The 21,982-nt window shown below is 45.4% G+C and overlaps 1 protein-coding gene across 1 annotated transcript; it reads right to left on the bottom strand.

Annotated features, from left to right (window-relative positions):
- Positions 1 to 1,786: 1,786 nt before the first annotated feature.
- Positions 1,787 to 20,089, bottom strand: COTL1 (coactosin like F-actin binding protein 1). The gene is made up of 6 exons (XM_081201844.1): positions 19,985 to 20,089; positions 19,574 to 19,816; positions 19,331 to 19,409; positions 18,773 to 18,855; positions 7,620 to 7,777; positions 1,787 to 3,406 (listed from the first exon to the last, which is right to left on the bottom strand). Exons 3-6 carry the CDS (start codon positions 19,405 to 19,407, stop codon positions 3,296 to 3,298), a joined length of 429 nt encoding a protein of 142 aa, XP_081057970.1. The 5' UTR covers positions 19,408 to 19,409; positions 19,574 to 19,816; positions 19,985 to 20,089; the 3' UTR covers positions 1,787 to 3,295.
- Between the last annotated feature and the right edge of the window lie 1,893 nt (positions 20,090 to 21,982).

Here is a 21,982-nt window from a genome sequence, read left to right as displayed (position 1 = left end):
TTGTTTTGCCACCCACTTTTGCTGCTGGTCCTACTCACCACTGCAAGCATCCCTCAGAAAGTTGCCTCGCAGGAAATGTGGCTCTCAAGTGGAAAAGGATTCCCTATTCCTGATAAAAACCATCCTATGCATGTCTACTTGGAAGTGAGTCCTATCGAATTCAACCAAACTTGTGGCACCTAAAAGACTAACAAACGTAAATGTAAATTTCTTCATCTTCCAGGTGCCACAAGGTGCTTTGTTGTTTTTGCTGCAAGAGACTATAATAGGTTTGGAAATGTTTCCATTGAATTCATTAGTATTTACTCCCAGGTTGTATAAATGTGTAAATAAACCATATATCATAAAGACACCACACTCTGAGCTGTCCCCCATTCCAAAGAAAACACAAACACTGGAACCCCCTGGAATCTTGCACCACTCAGAGATTGGGGTGGCTTGCAACACTTAAACAGAATGGCACCTTCAAACAAATGTTGCCACCGCCATTGCATATTTTGTCTTACAGTGGTGCCTCGCAAGACAAAATTAATTCGTTCCGCAAATCTCTTCGTCTTGCGGTTTTTTCGTCTTGCGATGCACGGTTTCCCATAGGAATGCATTGAAAATCAATTAATGCGTTCCTAGGGAAACCGCCTTCAGACCAGGTCCGGGGACAGTCTGTCCCCGGACCTCTTCTGAAGGCTGGGGGGGGGACAAGGGCTTTTCTTCCCACCCCCAGCATTTTAAAAAAACCCGGGACAGCGGAGGACTTCTCCGCTGTCCGGGCGATCTTAAAATGCTGTCGGGCGGCATTTTAAAATCGCCCCGGACAGCGGAGGACTTCTCTGCTGTCCGGGGCGATTTAAAAGCCCCTGGGAAGGCAGGCAGGGGGGACAAAGACTTTTGCCCCCCGCCAGCCTTCAGAAGAGGTCCTGGACCTCTTCTGAAGGCGGGCGGGGGGCGAAAGTCTTTGCTCCCCCCCCCCCGCCTGCCTTCAAAAGGTGTCCCCGCGGCAGCGGGAGGTGTCCCCTGCCCCCCGCCCGGCTTCGGAGCACCGGGAGAAGCGATCTCCCCGCAGCCCCTTGCTGCAAAAGACGTCCGGGGGAAGCGGGAAGCGAAGCGCTTCGCTTCCCGTTGCCCCCGAACCTCTTCTGAAGCAAGGGGCTGGGGGGAGATAGCGATCTCCCTGTAGCCCCTTGCTGCAAAAGACGTCCGGGGGAAGCGGGAAGCGAAGCGCTTCGCTTCCCGCTGCCCCCGAACCTCTTCTGAAGCAAGGGGCTGGGGGGAGATAGCGATCTCCCTGTAGCCCCTTGCTGCAAAAGACGTCCGGGGGATAGCTATCTCCCCCCAGCCCCTTGCTTCAGAAGAGGTTCGGGGGCAGCGGGAAGCGAAGCGCTTCGCTTCCCCGCTTCCCCCGGACGTCTTTTGCAGCAAGGGGCTGCAGGGAGATCGCTATCTCCCCCCAGCCCCTTGCTTCAGAAGAGGTCCGGGGGCAGCGGGAAGCGAAGCGCTTCGCTTCCCCGCTTCCCCCGGACGTCTTTTGCAGCAAGGGGCTGCAGGGAGATCGCTATCTCCCCCCAGCCCCTTGCTTCAAAAGAGAAGACCCGCTGTCCCCGGGGCAAGCTTCGTTTTGCGAAGCAAGCCCATAGGGAAATTCGTCTTGCGAGGCAACTCGAAAACGAAAAAACCTTTCGTTTTGCGAGTTTTTCGTCTCGCGAGGCGTTCGTCTTGCGGGGTACCACTGTATATGCAACAGTATCCAAAATGCAAATGCATAATTAACACACACACACATACAAAACAGTACAATCAAAAGAGGAGATATTTTACTTCTTCCTTGTTTACTGCTATTATAGCAAACCTTTAAAAAAAATCCAATAAAAACAAAGCACTTTGTTTAAAAGAGAGGGAGAACCCATATATAGCACAGAGCCAAGCAATTTTGTTAAGGCAAATTATATTTCTTCTTGTTCCTTTAAAAGCTGAAATATAGATTTATGTTTTCTCATGACTAGAACTCAACACTTCTGGATATTTCGATTCAACATGTGATTTTGACTGGCATTGGCTTGAGTTGATCTCAGACTTGGGGAACAAAATGTACTTTAAAAACAAAAAAACACCAACCTCCTAACTTGCTAATAGCACACGTCTATGCTTGTTTATCCCAAGGTAAGTCCCGCTGTGTCGTGGGGCTTTCTTCCAGGTAAATTAAGTGTGCATAGGATTGCTGCCTAAAGCTGAGGTCCTATACACACGGGCCTAGGAATAAGTCGTCTTGAATTCAGAGGAAGTTACTTTTGAATAAACATGTTTAGGTTTGTGCTGTATGGTTGCAATCGTTTGCAAACTTGCTTGGGAGTAAAACCCACTGAACTCAGTAGAACATGTTCCATATAGGACAGTAAAGGCTGCAATTGTATTCACCCGAACGGAAGTCTCGCTGATTTCACTAGAGCTTACTCCCCAGAATGTTTGCTTAGAATTGCTGCCTATATCTACTTTCCTGCTTAGGATTTTGTGCTGATAATGGCAAGGTTGCAAGTTTGATCCCTGTATGGGAGAGCTGCATATTCCTGCATTGCAGGGGATTGGACTAGATGATCCTCAGGGTTCCTTCCAACTCTACAATTCTACTTTCCTAAGAGTAAGCCCCACTGTACACACTGGGACTTACTTCTGAGCAGACAATTATAGAATTGCACTGCAAGTCCCACTGAGCACAATGAGATTTACTTCCGAGTAAGTGTGCAAATGATCAGACTGTGCCTAACTAACTGCATGCACTGCTCCTGGGAACACTTCTGTCTGGGAGTTGGAAGGTCGAGTGCGAATTCACTAAAAATGCGCATTTCCCCCCTATGCTGCAACTGCAGGCTTCCCAGAGCAACAACAGATCTGCCAAAATATTGAGATTGGAACATGTCAACATGCTCTGTTGTCAAGAAAGTCTCAGAGCCAGTGTGTTATGGAGCCCAGTACCCATGTAGCATTTGTTAAAAGCAAAAGATAAGCAATAATAATAATAATAATTTCTTTTTTAAAAAAAACAAAACACCCAATAATGTAAAAAGGAGAGATCATGTATGAAGGAGATGTTTCACTGGATGGAATGAAAAATCAATGTCCACTTTGGGAGGCAGGAAGGGACTCTGAAGGTGCAGAAGACGAAGGAGGCTGGTCCTCCCACTTGGCCTCCGCTCATCTCCCGGTGTTGATTTTGAAGATACATTGTGCTTTTCCCCCCTCCCTCCCCTTCTGGATGCAGGCAGGTGGCTGTGAGAGGCACAGTGCATTCCCCCCCCCGCCCCAATTACTCTGCCTGTGCATCGTAATTGGCACCCCCAGCTTTCTTCAGCTCGCTCTTGATATAATCCTCATCCAGCTCCTTGTGGTCACTGATCACAAACTCTTTGGCAAAATTCTGCAAGAGACAAAAGCAAAGCATGAGGGTCATCAAGGGAGGCGGTGCAAGCATTTCAGTGATAGGAATTGTTCTGTGCCTGAGATTAGGGTAAGGGTCCCCACTCCTATCCTTAACTCAGTGGGAAGGAATGTGCATTGCAAACAAAAGGTCCCAGGTCCAATCCCTCCAATCTCCAGGTAGAGCTCGGAGTGTCCCTTGCCTGAAACCCTGGAGAGCTGCTGCCAGTCAGTGTAGACCATACTGAGCCGCATGAACCAATGGTCTGATTTGGTATAAGGCAGCTTCCTATTTTCCTATGTTGCTGGACTGCAACTCTGATACTGGGAGCTTTCTCTGTAGCGGCACAATGGCTGAAAAATGCCCTTCCCTGGCTGATGTGGCCTGATGAGTTCCTGGAGCCAGTTAAATCTGTATCCTAGTTTTTATTATTTATTTTCTTATAAATAAACTGCTTAGAATTATTATTTTTTAAATCTCTCAAGCAGTTGTACAATATTTCAGGTATGTTGTTTTTCAGTGCCTGGTTAAAACATTGATCTCCTCCCACTCTTCCTCATCTGGACCCCCAACCACCACAATGTGCTCACAGGACTTAGGACACTTGTCTACACTGACTAGCAGTGACTCTCCAGGGTTTCAGACAGGGATGTCTCCCTGCCCTACCTGGAGGTGCCAGGGATTGAACCTGGGACCTTCTGCATGCAAAGCAGATGCTGTACCACTGAGCTATGGCCCTTGCCTCTTGCTGACCTTGCTGCATGTCATGTGCTTTCTTGCCTACAAGCCCTGCCAGAGACTTCTGGTTGGCTACCATGGGAAGCAGCATGTGGGACTAGTTGGGGCACTTGATTGGATCCAGCAGGGCTCCGTTCTCATGTTCATTGGAGCATCAGAAGCTACTAAGACACCAAAGGCAGGGTGGTCATGTCAGTTTTCCTACACCATCGCTCACAGCTTCTGGTGAAATCCTTCCCCTCTGTTTGATGCACAGACATTGCTTCTAGCTCCTCTTAAATTCCAGGCATGAGACACACATTCTGAGGACAAGAGCCTCTCAGCTCGCCTCTCTGCCCCCACCTCTCTGTCCTCCTATCCTGACCTCGGCTGTGCCCCAGGAATGAATTGCCGCCTTTGTGTTTGTTCCAGAGCGTATGGGCACCACAAACAAGCACGGCCATTTATTTTAGGCCAGGAGGCCGGGACGCAGCAACAACCTGAATCGCTTCACAAAGACAACAGCAGCAGCAGGCAAAGACTGTGTAATGAGGTGAAGAAGCCGACAGCAAATGTTCCGCCCGAAGTTCTCATTTGATCCATTGACTGCTGCAATGAATCAGAATTGCTAAGGGACGCCACGGTTCCTTAATCTGGAAGTCTTGGGGGAGTTTTTTTTTGGGGGGGGCTATTAAGAACATGTGCAAATGCCACATTCTGAATTAGAACAGGGTTTGTCCTGTGTATACAAGCACAGCTTCGCTGGACTTCCTCTGTCTCCTTCATTCCGTTGAAACAACAGCTATGTAAAACAAGCTCTGGTGGCATCACCAGTAGCAAAAGTGGGTGGCATCAAGTGTGTAGAAACCTGTGGCTTTTGCATGGCTGGAATATCATCTGCTGGCCAGATGATTACTATGCCTACTTTTCTTCTGGCCTCATCCACCACTAACAAGCACCTCCTGGAAGGTTGCCTTTTGGGCTAAAAGAGGTTCCCCCATTCCTTCTCTAGGCAGATTTCCATAGGGATGGTATGCTTTGACTATTCCAAATAAATAAATACAAGTTCTTGGGCACTCTGCATCTTTTTGACTGAAGCTGCTGAAGGACCCTTAAGATATCACATTATGTTTTTACTGCTGGTCCCATAAGTAGTTGAGTGGCAAATGGAGACAGGGCCTTATCAGTGGTGGTGCCCTGGCTGTAGAATGTTCTTTACAGGGATCCTCAAACAGCACTGACTCTTGAGATCTTTTCAGCACTATCTCAAGAATAGGAACATAGTATCTGCCTGATACTGCCAACACTGACTGACAGCAGCTCTCCAGGGTTTCAGATGGGAGGAGGGTTTCTCCCAGCCCTTTTGCATGAAAAGGAGGTGCTCTAACCACTGAGCGACAGCCCTTCCCCTTACATGTTTAGCGCTCCCGACTTTTAACAGATATTATGGTGGTTTCTTGTTTTATTGCTACAGTTTGCTGTTTTGCAGCTGGTTTCACTTTAGTCATATTGTTGCTTTATTGTTACACTTGATTTTACTTTCTTTTAAATGGTTGGGGTATTTAATGCTGCTGCTGTTTTTTTGGAAATATATATATATTAAGTTTCTTTACCTCCCTTCACCCTTGGATCACAAGGGCAGTTTACAAACATATACTGTTATTTCCAAAATATTGGAAGCTTTGGCTGAAAGTTGCCCCTGATGTGTTTAAAAGAAATAATGACAAGTTGTCTTGTGCTTATTAGCAACTGCAGCTGATTCCGTGGGAGGATGAACTCCCATCAGGAAAGGATTAGGCACACACACCACTGTTTTCCTGTTTCCGTCCAACGTCAAACAGGAGGCCGTTCCTATATCCTAGTTAACTATTAAAAGCTGATTGCTTGTTAATTAGTTTGGACTGAAAGTACAGCCCCTGGAGCCTGCACACAGTCAGATAAAATTATCTGGGGTGTTTCCAGTCTTCTGGAATCAAAGGGCCATGACTCAGTGGTAAAGAAAGAGGGAAGCCTGGTTACCTTGCAATTTACTCAGAGGCACCGGATTTAACTTCAGATCAGATGGACCTTTGGTTGGCTGCAGGGACACAGCCAACCTGGCACCCTCCAAATGTTCAGGACTATGGCTCCCATTATCCCTGACCACTGGGCACACCGGCTAGGGTTGATGGAAGTTCTCCCAGGACTGGGAGAAAGACTCCTGCCTGAGACATGGGAGAGCCGCTGCCAGGCAGTGTAGACAACACTGAGTTAGATCGACCAATGGCTTGACTCCGTGTAAGACAGCTTCTTGTGTTCATATGACAGCACAAGGTTGGCCAAGTGACACTCACTGGTTTGCCCAGAACAATCCAGGAAAGATGGAATTGTGGGCAGTCATGTTAAATGTATAGTAAGGAGATCTGTCTTTTGAAATCTGAATTTATCTTTTAAAAATTGCATCCTGGGAAAAAATGCATCCAAAAAATACATACAACAACAACACACAATAAAATGACATAAGACAATAAAATACAATAAAACAAGCTGTGTTCACTTGTAACACCAAGCCATGGTTTAGCCAACAAATTATCCTTCAGATGTAATTGACTACACATCCCATCATCTCTGTCCGAGGCTGATGGGAGTTATAGTCCACAACATCTTGACGTCACCACATTCACTGCCCATGGTTTAGCAATGTTAGAAGTGTTACAGCAAGTCTGCACCTTTCTTCCTCCTCTGGTGTGGTCACAAGCTTATCATGATATATGAACTGGGAGAAGTATTAAATGTGGTTAGTGGAAGCAAGCCAACCACAGTTTGTGAGGCTGGATTGTTTTCACTAACTGTAGCTAAGATTAGCCACAGTTTAGGGTCCGGTCGTCACATTAAACTGTGGTTAATCCAAAACAGAAGCAGCAACACTTGATCTCCTTCTCATGGACCTGGTAGAGAAGGGGGAAAGGAGAGAAGTATGCATGCCTGTGACAATGCTAAACCATGGTATGCCATTATGCACATTACCAAGCCATGGTAAGACGCAGCAGATAAAGTAACTTAAATAAATTTTGGAGACTAAAAAAGGAGAATGCCAAGGAGATGTAAGATTCAACACTGTCAAAGGCAAGATACTCCGAGTTGCCAGTATAGCTCTAGCCTCCTCAATTTGACTGTCAAGCCAAATGCTCCCCACAAAGCATGGAGACAGGAGAAAGGGGAAATGGATATACTTCCAGGACCTGGAGATCCAGGAGGCCCATTACCAAGTGGAGGGGGAACATCAAGGCTAATATGTAGATCATGCATGAGGATGTTCATGCAAACGTATCCTCTTACACATATGTAAATACAGGCTGTTGTGAAAGGCACACAAGTAGGGATACTACTACTACTATTTTTATTTTTATTATTTGTTAAATTTATATACCGCCCCCTTCATCCAAGGGTCACAGGGTAGTTTACGGTATAGAAACACAACAATACAATGACTAATATTAGTAATAGTTAAACTTGCCTGTACTACTTCTTTAACCAAAGTCTTGTCTGTCCCAGTTTTGGCTCTCTGCAAACCACTGACACTCTCACCAATCCATGTGATCAGGGCAAACTTGACTCTCTTGCTCATGGCATCGCCAGTGGTGAATCGGACGAAGCCAAACAACCGAATGTCATCTGGATGGGGAGAAAAAACAAAAGAAAGGTTACAAAGCTGGTGGGGTAAAATAAGACTAGCTGAAGAATGTATAACCAAACAGCTTGCAAACGCAACGAGCCTGGACCTAGGATACCTTAAGGAAGATGGGGGGGACCTGTGGCCCTCCAGATGTCAGACTCCAACTCCCATGAGCCCAGTCAACATGGCCAACAGCTTGGGATGATGGGAGCTGGAGTCCAACAGGCCGCAGATTCCCCAACCCTTCCTTCAGGATTGCTTATTGCTATATGAATCTATCAAAGTGCTAAGCTCCTCTTTGGAGGATCCGTTTTCTGGCTCTGACACCATCTGAACACAGTACATGATGTCAGGGCCGTCTTTGCCTGGGGGTGCAAGGCACCCGGGCACCGAATTCTGGGGGGGGGGGATGCCAGATGCCCACCGCTGAAGCCACCTAAGCTCTTTACTATCTACCTGTTATGAAATAATAAATAATTTTGATCGAGCTAGAAAAACAAAATACATATATACCTAGATATTAACAAAATGTATACCTAATGTTTCACTAAAGGACTTTTGACTTCATGCGCTCATTGACCAGCACCGTGCCAGTGGCGGCACTTGTCATTCACAATGGCGCGTTTTAATTTCATCACTTGCAGTTCAAATTCGTTTAGAGAAATCATTTAAAAAAAATGTTTATTTTCACTAATTGTCAGAATTTTCTTTGACTAACTACTTAGTACTTAGGTCTCTACTACACATGACATAAGCATAATAAAGTTAATTTGGGAGCTAAACTAAATTTGGGGGCACTGGGCGGATCTTTCCACCCCGGCGGTGCATATGCTAAAGACGGCATGATGTGTCACAAGTGGAACTGTAGCTCTGAGAGGAAAATTAAGAGTCCCCAGGATTCTTTGGGTCGGGGGAGCAACGTGCATTGAATGTGCTTTCAATGCACAATGCAGTTGTGCACTTGTGTGCAGTGTAGCCTACAAAGAGCCACATCTTTTTTCCTCTAGCCACACCCACCAGCAACATGTGGCCTCCGGAAAGCTTCCCACAAGGGAATGTGGCCCTCGGGGTGAAAAAGATTCCCCACCCCTTTCCCAGAAGGTTAGAAAACCAAAGGTTTGTGCAACAGGCTCTTGCAGAAACATAATATACACAGACACACTTCACATATTTGAAGGATGCTGCAGCCCCTGCTACCACCTCTCAGTGCCATCTTATGCAGGTCTACTTAGCAGTAAGTTCCATTGGTTTCAATGGGGCAGGACTGCAGTCTCAACCTTCTTCTTAAACTCACCCTAAATTCGTAATGGAAGCCTCTCCCCCCCCCAACCTGCCCCAAACACCCTGTGCCAGCCTCCTCCCCACCAGCCCTTAAAGGAGTTTAATTCACTCTTCCACAGTTGGCTGGCATTTCTGCAATGCTTGCAACAAAGTATTTTTGTAAGAAAGCAACTTCCCTTTGAAAGAGGAAATGCCACTGTCATCATGCAAAAAATAAAAAGCAGGCGGGGTGAGGGGAGGTAAGCCACTTTCCTTACCAGGTAGCTGAAAATACATTGCTGAGGTCCAAAATAAACAAAAAATGGGAAGTCTCACAGATAATGCCAGGATGAATGGACTCAATGCAGGCTGCCTTCCCACAGCAGTATTCACTTTTCAAAATGTGAACATAATGGGCACATCTAGCAACATAGCAAAATATAGCACAAGTTTAGCACTCATTTATGTGTTCTTTGCACACAGATTTTATCTGGGAACGAACAACACAGAAATGAGCATTAAACTAGCATGATACGCTTCTGTGTTTCTGGAATTTGGGGGAGCTCGAATTAGGGAAACATTGTGAAAATGGGGGAGACCTGCTGTGTGACTGCAGCCATAGAAGACACTCCCCCCCCCCCAAGATTCCTTTTAGAAGTTTTTTTTTTTAAAAAAAAAAATTCTCACACAACAAACCTGCAAGGCGTTGGTTGTGCTTTAAATGTTTGGTGTGTGTGGAACAACCCTAAGACTCATCAACAAAAAGATCTTTGTCTACTAATGAGCAGGCGTTGTTCACATCCACACACCCCTCACAGAGCTACAATTCACTTAACAAACTATAGTTCCCAGGATTCTTTCAAGGAAGCCATGCACTTTAAATGTATGGTGGTGATGTGACCAGACTTACAGGGCAATGTGTCTACTCAGAAGTAAGTCCCACTGCATCCAATGAGGCTTACTTAGTCCCTAGCAGATGCATTAAGGATTGCAGACTAGTGAAATCTAAGCAGACTCTTTGGGGCTGCTTTGCACACGAGTGAGTAACCATGCAATTCACACCTAAAAGACACACAACTTAATCAGCTCTTCCAAAGTTCATTGCTCACTTATCAGAGGGTGGCTTTTTCTTCTCCACCAAACTGGTTTTCTGAGTGGGCAGGTCAATTCTCAACCACCCAGAATCACAATTTATTCCAATAAACCTGAAATATTCTAGTGCAGATGTAGCCAATGTGGTACCCTCTGGACTACAGTTTCCATAATCCCTGAACACTGGTTATGCTGCCTGGTACAAGTTGGAGCCCAACATCTGGAGAACATCAGATGGGCTACCCCTGTTCTAGTGCAAATATAGTGCCATCTTAAGGTGGTTTACTTGGAAGTATGTGCCACTATGTTAAATGGGGCTTACTGCCAAGTAAGAGTAGCTAAGATTGCCGGCCTGGTGATTTACAGAAGACCAGGCAAGCATTTCTCACTCTAAAAGTTTAACAAAAGCAATAACTAATACTGTACTAATAAATCAAACTGCTAAAAGAAAGGTTGGAGGAAAACCAGGAGTGGACTTTTTGTGTGAAAGGACTGAGAGGTAGTTCAGAAGTATATTGATTGTTCATTGTAAGTGTATGCACCTCCCATCCACACCAGCCTCTATTTTACACTGCTTCTGCTTGGTGGAGGGTAGGTCCTAGTAAAAACACAAAATAGCTGCCCACCTCTGATATGGTATCATCCTGTACTATTGCTTGGAAGGGCTGTACTTGTTTTTACAGGCATAAGATTAAACTGTTGCAGCCTGCCCTGGGACCTCTTAGTGAAAGGCAAGTTAAGAAATCTTACAAAGAAATAAATGTTTTAAATAAAGCGTAAGCGTGCGTGCCTTTACGTTTGCGTGTTCGTGGAAACAACAATGTCTCTGAGAAGAAGGCCTTGCAATTAGAGATTTTGCATTTTACGAAGAATCAAAACCCAATTCCAGATGGCCACTGGGGAAGCAGAGGAACAAGTGAAATGGCATCTGCCTGACAGCCTAGGGAGGTGCATTTTGCAAAGGCAGAGAGAAAAGGAGGGGGTGGAGGTGGGAAATGATTTGCAGGCAGACAGGAACAGCCTGTCAATGAGAAACGCAACCACAATCATTGCCATAAGGAGGGTTCATCTTGCTGCTTCTTCCTTCTTTCTTTCTTACAGGCTTACCCTTTAAAATAAACATGAAAAAGAGAGGCTGGCAGTAGAAGCAGAAGTTGGGAGAAGATTAGAAACTGAAGGGTAAACCATTAACCCTTGCATATTATCTTCCTGCCAAAAGCTTTCTGCTGCAGACCTTAGGAGTGGGAGAGGATCCTCATGAAGCCACACAGCCAAAGATCTTAGCTAGTTATTTTGGAGTGATTGAGGTCTGCTGGGCTTCTTGAGCAGCATCAAGGGCACCGCTAGGCCCTTAGAAGACCCGAGGGCACAGGACCATGGCACGAATTTGCATGCAATTTGCGCAGGTTCTTTTATACACACAGAGACTACGTTTAGATTGACTTTCAGAAGTGGTCCTGTAAGCAAAGCTTTTTTTAAAATAAAAATAAAAAGGAGGGAGAAGTGCCAGGAGTTCCAGGGCCCACGTGCCACACCCTAACAACATCCCTGACCTTCTGCTGAACTGGCCCACTTGGCTGGCAGCAGCTGAATATCCCCTAAATGGTTTGGCCCAACTAACTGATAGACCAGCACCTCTCCCAGTACTTGCCAGTCCACCAGTTCAGTTCTGTGGAGGGAGCGCTCTTTGTGGTCACAGCCCTGGGCAGTGCCCAAGGGCGGTGGCCCAAGTGAAGGCTTTTTTGGTTGTGGCACCCTCTTTGTGACAATGTATTGCTGGAGGTGCAGCTCTTGCTCTTCACTCAGGGCTTTGGGTCACTGTGCTGCTGTGGCAGAAATCATAGAATCATAGAATTGCAGAGTTGGAAGGGGCCCTGAGGATCATCTAGTCCAGCCCCCTACAATGCAGGAATCTGTAGCTGTCCCATACGGGGATCGAACCTGCAACCATGGCATTATCAGCACCACTCACTAACCAGCTGAGCTATCCAGTACCTAAGGAGGTCACGAAGACCACTAACTGATTGAATGGTCTACAAAACGCAATATATCTTGGTGTTCTTTGAGCCAGTGTGGTATAGTGGTTAAGAGCAGTAGACTTGTAATCTGGTGAACCGGGTTCACGTCCTTGCTCCTCCACATGCAGCTGCTGGGTGACCTTGGGCCAGTCACACTTCTCTGAAGTCTCTCAGCCCCAATCACCTCACAGAGTGTTTGTTGTGGGGGAGGAAGGGAAAGGAGAATGTTAGCTGCTTTGAGACTCCTTCGGGTAGTGATAAAGCGGGATATCAAATCCAAACTCTTCTTCTATTATTATTATTACTCTCAGCTAGGCTGGTTTTAGTTGTGTGTATTATCTATTTAAGGGACGTGGGTGGCGCTGTGGGTGCCTAGGACTTACCGATCGCATGGTCGGTGGTTCAAATCCCTGCGGCGGGGTGAGCTCCCGTTGCTCGGTCCCAGCTCCTGCCAACCTAGCAGTTTGAAAGCACGCAGTGCAAGTAGATAAATAGGGACTGCTTACTAGCGGGAAGGTAAACGGCGTTTCCGTGTGCTGCGCTGGTGCTGGCTTGCCAGCTGCAGCTTCGTCATGCTGGCCACGTGACCCGGAAGTGTCTTTGGACGGCACCGGCTCAGGGCCTCTAGAGCGAGATGAGCACACAACCCTAGAGTCGGACACGACTGGCCCGTACGGGCAGGGGTACCTTTACCTATTATCTATTTTATGCTATTATTTGTGAACTACTTCACTTTTCTTTTTTCTTTTTTGAAGAGCAGTACAGAAACGAAATAATTAACAAGCAAACTTCTGTATGGGACGCTTCTTCCAATGCCCCATCGAGTTAAAACATTTAGTTCCCTTTGAACTCAATGGGACAAGTTAGGAACATAAGAAGAGCCCTGCTGGATCAGACCAATAGCCCATCTCGTTCAGCACTCTGTTCTTACAGTGGCCAACCAGATGCCCCGTGGGAAGCCTATGATTAGGACATAAGTGCCTATCACTCTCTCCCATCCACACTTCTCAGTATAGAACAGGTATTCAGAACATAATACTTTTGATAGTGCAGGCACTACACAGTAATCATGACTAATAGCCATTGATAGCCTTATCCTCCAGGAGGTTGTTCAATCTCCTTTTAAAGCCATCCAATTCGGTAGCCATCATAACATCCAATAGGAGCAAATGCCATAATTTAACTATGCACTGTATGAAGAAGTATTTTCTTTTGTCTGTCTTGAATCTTCTAACATTCACCTTCATTGAACGTCTCTAAGTCCTAGTATTAAGTAATACATGACTTAGTGCCTGCTGAAATCAATGAGCTGACTTAAGGTCAACTGAGTTAATCTGGATCCATTGCAATGAGTCTCACTCCCAGGTAGGCAAGGGAAGATGTGGCAAGATAACTTTTTTTAAAAAAATGAATGAATTTTTCAGTCATTTGAAAAGCTTTTAATCAAATGAGCCTTGCAACCAGGCCAACCTCCCACTCCAACACAGAGCCATAACAAGCTGCTATAGCTCAATAAAGTTGCCCAAAAAATATGCCTTCTATAAGAATACAGCTTGAATCTGGAGATGTCAAGTGATGGCTAATCCCTGTCCTTTTTCTTTTCTTTTCTTTTTTTAAATGTGCCCTATAAAATCAGATCTTTTCCCACTTAGTGACCTCATTTTTAACCTCAATTATAAGTGCATTAAAGTGTTATTTTTACAAAAAGTGGATGATGGAAAGGCATTGAAGGTTATCGCAGACGTTTCTGAAATGCACCCTTCCCTAGTTTCAAAGTGGATTGATGGCTCACAGATGCCCATTATTAATGCTGCCTCTGGAGGTATGCCATCCCTCATGGACCAAAGGGAGCAGGCTCAAAAGCATTGAATTAAATCCTTAGTTAAGGCTCAAGGAGCCCACAGAGAGCCATCCAGGCCCAGCAAGAGGAGTTCTTGAAACAGGATGGGGTTGACTGCACATTAGCTTCAAACACATTCTAGCCATTTCCTTTTTTTCGGAGGAGGAGGGGGAGGGAAGCCATCTGAAAGCCACCAGAAAGACAGATGCTGTGCATCTGAGAGGCATGGATGTAACATGCTCCGAGAAGGAGAATGTGAGAGCCATCTTCAAATATCTAAAGGGCTGTCACATGGAGCAAGCTTGTTTTCTGCTGCTCCAGAAGGTAGGACCTGAACCAATGGATTCAAAGTACAAGAAAGGAAATCCTAACTAAAGATTAGAAAGCTGGCAGGAAGAGCTGTTTGACAGTGGACTGGGCTACCTCAGAAGAGGGTGGACACTCCTTCACCGGAGGTTTTTAAACAGAGGTTGGATGACCATCTTTCAGGGATTCTTCAGCTGTACTTCCTGCATTATGGGGTTTGGAATAGATGTCCCTTAGGGTCCCTTCCAACTCTGCAATCCTATGAGTCTATGATTTGTTACTCTACGCCATGGGTAGGCAAACTAAGGCTCGGGGGCTGGATCCGGCCCAATTGCCCTGTCAGTCTGGGATGGTCCGGGAATAAGTGTGTTTTTACTTGAGTAGAATGCGTCCTTTTATTTAAAATGCATCTCTGGGTTATTTGTGGGGCATAGGAATTTGTTGATTTTTTTCTTCAAAATATTGTCCGGCCCTCCACAAGGTCTGAGGGACAGTGGACCGGGCCCCTGCTGAAAAAGTTTGCTGGCCCCTGCTCTATCCACTTTGCCACTTGCTCCACCCACCACCAGCATGTGGCCCACGGCAGGTTACCTAGAACTGAATGAGGCCCTTGGAATGAAAACATTTCCTTACAGCAAGCACACAGCATTTGGGAGGCAAATTCTCCTTGCAAGGTTGTGGTGTTTCTCTCTGTTCATGTGAACTGATGCCCCATAAGAAGGGGGTGACACCCCCTCCAAAGGTTATTGGCTGGGGAAAGGAGGGGGAAACCCAACCGCCTGCCTGAATAAACAGATGCACATGAAGCCATTCCTCAAAAGATTCATACAAAGTCATTCATTCTCTGAGAAAGCCACACACATCTTTTCTGCTTTCCTGCTGAGCCATTCTGCTTCTGCTTTGTTATTCTAAATCTAAAGACAAGCAGAAACCACTGACTGCCTCCCAGATGGAGAAAAAAACAGAGCCAAACACAATGTAAAGCTCTGCAAATAAACAGAGGAAGTTAATAAGGAAATTGTTCAGGCTCAAGATGCAATACTTGGAGGTTGGGATAATTTTGTGGGCAAGTTTGCTTCATCGTGCAAGTGTTCCCCCCTTCTGCAAGCAATATGAAGTTCTGTGCAGACTTTGGAAAAGAGAGAACACTGGAGAGTGAACATCTCTTTTGCAATAATGGGTTGTATTCCAAATAAGTATTAACTCAGAGTGGACCCACCGAAACTGATGGACTTCAGGTCACTTCCAGACAACCTGTTTATTGAATATGCATTCTGATTTGTGTGCAGGGAGGTTAGACAATATTGCATTCCACTTTCCAGTACAAAAAAAGGAAGCAGGTTTCTTGTGTAACACCACCCAAATCACCTATGTGATTGACTATCCCACCTGAAAAAGTCACAATCTGGAAGTGCCCTACATTAAGTCTCATGCCCATGAATTTCAGTGGGTCTGCTCTGAGTACAAGCATCGTATACAACTCCATCTTTCTACAAAGATGTAGGCTAAGTAGGTATTCTGATACTGCAGAAGGAAGCACACAGTTGAGCCATGTGGCTCCCAAGACCACATCAGCTCTGTTGCCCAACCTGCAAATCCAAATCAGTTTTCTCCCAGCCAAATCAAAGATGCTGTGACTCAGTGATCCTTACGTGTGTGTGTGTGTGACTCAAACAAAACAGCTCACTCCTCCTTGCAGATTGATGTGTGACTGATACAAAATCCCTATTCTGGTGTTCACAAATGTTCTGGCTCCACCCGCGTTGTCCTTCACAAGTTGGAGGGCGGCTGCAGTGGAGAAGCCTCCTGTCACTCATGGCGTCTCCCTGCACATTTTTGAACCCCAGTCTTATAAAATGAGTAGGGGGAGCCTCTGCAAGTACAGGCTGTTCCCTGTTTCAGCTCGCTGCCCTCCAAATTGTGTAGGATGACTGGAACAGCAGGTGGGGAGCAGAACTAGCAGGCACACACCTGCTCTCTCCCTAGCACTCTGAGCCACACATGAACACTCGCATAGGGCTCTATCTAGATAAGGAATCCTCTGGACTGTCTGTTCCAATTTCACTTTCCTCTGCAAAGCAAGAAATTATTCTTTCTTTCCATTTTAGAGGTCCTGGTGCAATGTGTCTTGGTATCTAGCCAATATTGCAGGGCTGAATGCGCCCCACCAGGCCTCTTTCCCTGGTCCTCAGAAATGCCCCCAGGCCACACCCCTCACAGCCCCCCAATGGCTTCTGCATGGTGGAATGTGTCCTTGAACTCTGATGATGTTTCTTGCTTACCAGGACGGGGGAGAAAGAGGGGTGTGTTGCATGTGCCTAGAAACCAGCCTACTGTACAATTTCCATTGGTTGATGTGCTCACATTTGCTTCTGGCCCCGCCCACCCCTGGCATGTGGCCCTTAGAAGGTTGCCCAGAAAGCTGTGAGGCCCTCCGTTTCACAGCCGCATTTATATATAAAAAACCCCCTGGAAGCAGGTGACCCAAAAGTTCATAGAAGTGCAACTGACACTCTAAAACTGCATCCAGCTGTATTTTAAGACACAAGTCTTTCTGAAATGCATCCAAAGCAACTTGTCTGAATCACTTCCTTAAGATCTTGTGGGCCCAACCTTCCAGCTAGCTGTAAATGGTATCTGAAGGACTGCCTTCTCTTCTATACACTCTAGGTACCCTGGAGTAATTAAATAAACCAAATTAATAACACTAATATTAATACAGGTGCATCTGCTGAAGAGCAGGGACAGGGCCTTTTCCATGTGGTGCCCTGGTCATGCAATAGCTGCCCAGAAATATTCATTTAGCATTGACCGATCTATCTTTTATATGCCAACTCAAAATTGACAAAGGGCTCGTCCACACTACCACTTGTCCCAGCGCTTTCCTCCAGGAAAACACGCTCTTTACTGCTGAATTGGAGGAAATGTCAGTGGGGTTTTCAGCGGATTGACGTTTGCTCAGATTCAGCAATAAAGAGCAGTTTTCCTGGAGGAAAGCAGTGGTACAAGCAGAAAACTTCTCAGGTTCTAGACACAGGACAAGCAGAAGCGTGAACAATCCACTGGTTTTCTTGAGCATCTTATAGATAATTGTGTTACCCTAATTGCTATCCTGTTGCTTCTGCCATTTCTTTTGCTGGATTGTGTAGCTGGATAGATTTTAGGTTTTTTGTTTTTTATTAAAGAAATGATATTATAAATATTTTATAAATAAACTATTTTATTTCTTTTATAAACAGTTCCTTATTTCTTTTATAAATAGTTTCTTGTTTATTTTATAAATACTGTAGTTCAACCCTATGCATGTTTACTCAGAAGGAAGTTCCATTGTACCTAGTGGGCTCTGCTCCTTAGCACTGCAGCAATATGCTGGTTTTATAAGCTTACATGGAGGCGTGGTAACAGGAAGTTGGGGTATAAATGTATGAAATAATTTTTATTTTAAAAAGTTGCAGTGTATTTCATTTTCAGAGCTTTCTCTTGCTCCAGAACCCACCACTGCCACAAAATATTCACACAGAGCTCCATGTATGCACAGATGTGCAAAGAGAGGGAATGTGTGCTTAGGACTTTGATGGTGTTTTTAACAGAGGGAGCTGCTCCATAAGCACACAAGGGATGCAAGCAAGAAAGTATAACCTCCTGTAAAAAAACAACAGCCCAAAACAAAAAAGCCCACCAGCCTCTTGTAACAAAGCTTATTTTCTTCTCCTTCCCAACTGATTTTCCTTTTATGGCATGTCTTCTTAGATTGTAAGCCTGACATCACAGTGATTCATAAGATTCTGAGAGACTCTCTCTCTCTCTCTCTCTCTCCCCTGTGGGAGGGGGGGTGATCAGGGTTTTTTAAAAAAATCAAATAAATAAATAAATAAATAAAATGGGTGGATTGCTGAATTAATTAATACAACAAACTTTGGATTCTGCATTGCCTTTTCATCCCCAAAAGATTGCTGGTTTATAACTTTAAAAAGACCAAAAAGAAAGATAGAAGGGATCCCCAATGGGAAAAAAAGCCATGAAAGCTGCCATCATTTGTTTGAAGTTGGGGGGGGGGGTTAAAACAAAACTCCACTTGCTTTACACTTTAATTGCATTATCTTTTAAGATGCCCCCCACACAAGAAAAAGATGCCATTTACACTCCAGCAATGAAAAGGAGAACATTTCCTGAAGAAAGGAAGAAATTGTTCTTGGAGGGGGGGGGAATCCCCTCCCCAACTTAAGCCAAGGGTGAAACAAAAGAGGGATTAGCTGAATGAGATCATTCCACTGGGCTGCTTAGACATCCAGGGTGAGATCATGTAAAAAGCCAGACATTCAAACTATCTTGAAGGAATGAGACATTGGGGGGGGGATGTAAAAACCATTTGCAATCCACAGCTCACCTCTCATTCAGCCTTTTGTATTCCTTTCCCCACCCCCAACCCTATGAGGTCATCTTCGGAAGAAAGTACAGTACATCTCCCCTCTTCTTACCTGTGCATTGCCTGATGAACTCCTCATAATCGGCTCCATGGTGCCCTGGGACAATGGTGGATCCTTCGTACTTAAACGTCACCCTTGGAAAAGTGGGGGGAGGAAAGAGCATCGTAAAATATATGGGGGAGGTATTTGCATTTTGACTCTATGGAAAAAAATTCCTACACACACACACACACACACACATAATGGACCACACACTGGACAGGGGGGGGGGGATGAGTAATGTGATTCCCAACTTCCAATCTTCCCCATCAGTGTATAAGCGGCCTAATGCTAACCTCTGGGGCATTCATCATAACTGCCTGCTTTTTGCCAGTGATTATATCCACCGGTCAAGGATATGGGCACATGGAGCAAGGCTGAAGTCCACGGGCGTCTGCTTCAGTCTTTAAGCCAAGGGGTGTGGTACTGCTGGGTTTTAAAGCTTAAAGAGATCGCTCGGCCTCCCCCCCCCCCGCCCCCAAGATACCTTTCTTTTGTCTCTCTGTTATATTTGCACTGGTCTTTAACCGTCATTAATATTTTCACCCCAAGTCTAACGCTGCGCCTTACCAGTTGACATCCGTGCCGTCGTCCCTCACGAGGTTGTACGCTTCTCTGCACGCCTCTTTGTCGATTTTCGTTGCCATTTCTGTTGAGGAAAAACTTCTTTATGAAGAGTGGGGCGCGGGGTGGGGGGAAGGCTCCTCTCTCACGATTCCAGGGATGGTGGGCAAATGCAAAGATGGGATCCGGACGAATAATATTTTATATATATTTAAATTTAATAGTTAAACCGATAATGCTCCCCCTCACCGATATAGGCTTAAGATACTTGAAAAGAACGCCAAGGAGACGACCCTCTCATTCAGAGCGGCTGCTCGGATCCGCTCCCAGGAGCCGATTGGTAAAAGTCCAAAGGAAAGAGAAAGGAAAAGGTTTGCTGCTGATGTAGCCGGTTGCTGCTGCTGCTGCTGCAGTTGCTCATGCGGTCCTGCTCGCACAGTCTCGCTGAAAATGATCAGTCAGAGCAGATCCTGCTTTTAACCCCTTCGCTGCCTGGCGGAGAAGAAAGGAAGAAAAAGAAAAGCTCAGCCTACGTCTGGCGCGACTCTATTGGTCCCTTTGTCACGAGGAGGCGGGGGGGCTGCCCTTTCCCTCCCACCTTCTGCTCCTTTACGAAACACCCCCCTTTCTCTCTCTGAAACCGAGTGGTCTTTTCCTTACCGCCTACTCCAGCCGACTGTATCTTTTCTGTTCTGCAAAGCATTGCTAGGATTTCTGTGCGGTGATGCAATAGGTTGGGGTGTGTGTGTCTGTGTTGCAAAAGACGTAGGAAGTCTTTGAAACGCATGCATATATATATATATATATATATATATATATATATATATATATAATGTACGTGCGTATAATATTCACCGACTTGGGATTTCTCTAAGTAGACCTGATGTGTCTACGTGAGTCTATAAAATTTTATTCACTGACTTGGAATTTGCCTAAGTAGACCCTGATGGTTCTTAGAGCTGTCCTTTGGATGTCGTGCAGAGGTTGCTATGGCAACTAACCAATCTCTGGCTGGAGCACAAAGTGTGACAAGAGTTGGGGGGAGAGGATATGTGCTCTGGCGCAAGCTGGGGCAGGGGTGTCCCTTGACTGTACGGGAGCCTGTTAAGCCCAATCCTTAAACACATCCCCCCCCTAATTTTTTTTCATAATGAATTGAACGCTAGACCAGTTTTCTGCGCTGTTCACACAACGGCTGCATCCATTCAACGAAGACCCGTTCAAAGTCATATCCCTTAACTTCAGTGTGTCTACTATGAATAGCACTGAATGCAACCTTTGCACATTGTCAAGAGACAAGAAGGCTTAACAATGTTTGGAATACTGACAACAACAAAAGAACAAAAGGCTGAAGGTATGATAAATGGGTGGTAGTTCACGGGGAGAGAGAATAGGCAAATAAACAGTGCCCTTTATCAGGAGTTGAATTTATTATAATATAATTCTCATGCAGCAGCTGCAGAAGTTATCTGAAGCAGTGGGTCTTTGTTCTGGAAAGGCTGGCCTAACCCTATGCATGTTTCCCCCCAAAGGAAGTCCCACTGTGATCACAGGAAAGGAGAAGAAAGTTGCTAGAACAATTTCCTTACTCCAGCTTCTTGACCGCTTCCTTGCTGCGAACTTGACTGCTGTATATGTGTGAGAGAGACCTTGGCCTGTTACGAAACTTTTTTGCTCTTGACACCCTCCCCCAACCTCTTGACATCAGACCTTATCACCTGAAATTTTATGTTTGTTTTTATATTAAGTCTACCAGAACTGTGGTAGACAAGAACTGTGGTGCCTGTGGGCCACAACATTCTTACTATTTCTAGGGCATCCTTCAAAGCCATAGCTTTGGATTCAGGCCAGCCGAGGTTCAAGACAATACCAGCTCCTGGTCTGTTGTTTTCTTATAATGACATCACCCCTAGTCAGGGGAGGGGCAGAGGAGGCATGCCTTCTGTTAGCATCTCCAGTTAGTAATTGCTGTATTATTTACTCCTGCAAAGAGATACTTACCAGTCCCAGCTAGTGCCTTTAACTTAACAAAGGCTGTGTACACGCTCATGTTTGCTCTGCATCCAATGTGCTCCCACTGCTGATTTGGGGAGTGATGTACACATGACATTAACCACAATCCACATCTATCCTGTATCCTGTTTTAAAACTGTTTAATGAAATGCTTCATGTGGATGTGTTTCCTACCTCCAAGCCAGCTTTGAATTGAAGAAGAAAAGAAGTTTGAAGCTGCTAATGTGTATACGCAGCCAAAGTCTGACCATTGCCTCTTCTTAAAACACTTTCAGACTGTCACATTTTAGGGTGGGACTCAATCACATATCAGCAATCTATGGTCATGCAATTATAGTCTGCAGAGAGGTCTTGCCTACAAACCTGCATAATATAAGGCCGGACTTTTTGTGATACGAAAAGTGATGGGGAAAACGCACTAGAAAATTTGGGGTGACACGCAACATCAGGTAACACATGTTCTCACAAACATCATCTAATCTCCCTACCAACAAATAGGGATGAATAAACAGGTCAGCTGGAAGTGCCATTCTACAAAATCCCACTTTATAGATATAAAACCACAGTCCTGAGGGGGAACCAAAATATGACATTCAGACAAATCTCATAACTATGCTATTGTGACAGGAGAAAATCATTGCAGTT

The sequence above is a fragment of the Podarcis bocagei genome, assembly GCF_964188305.1.
Source record: "Podarcis bocagei genome assembly, chromosome: 7".
NCBI lineage: Eukaryota > Metazoa > Chordata > Lepidosauria > Squamata > Lacertidae > Podarcis > Podarcis bocagei.
The sequence above is the reverse complement of the archived record's forward strand: the minus strand, read 5'-3'. Positions and strand labels throughout refer to the sequence as shown.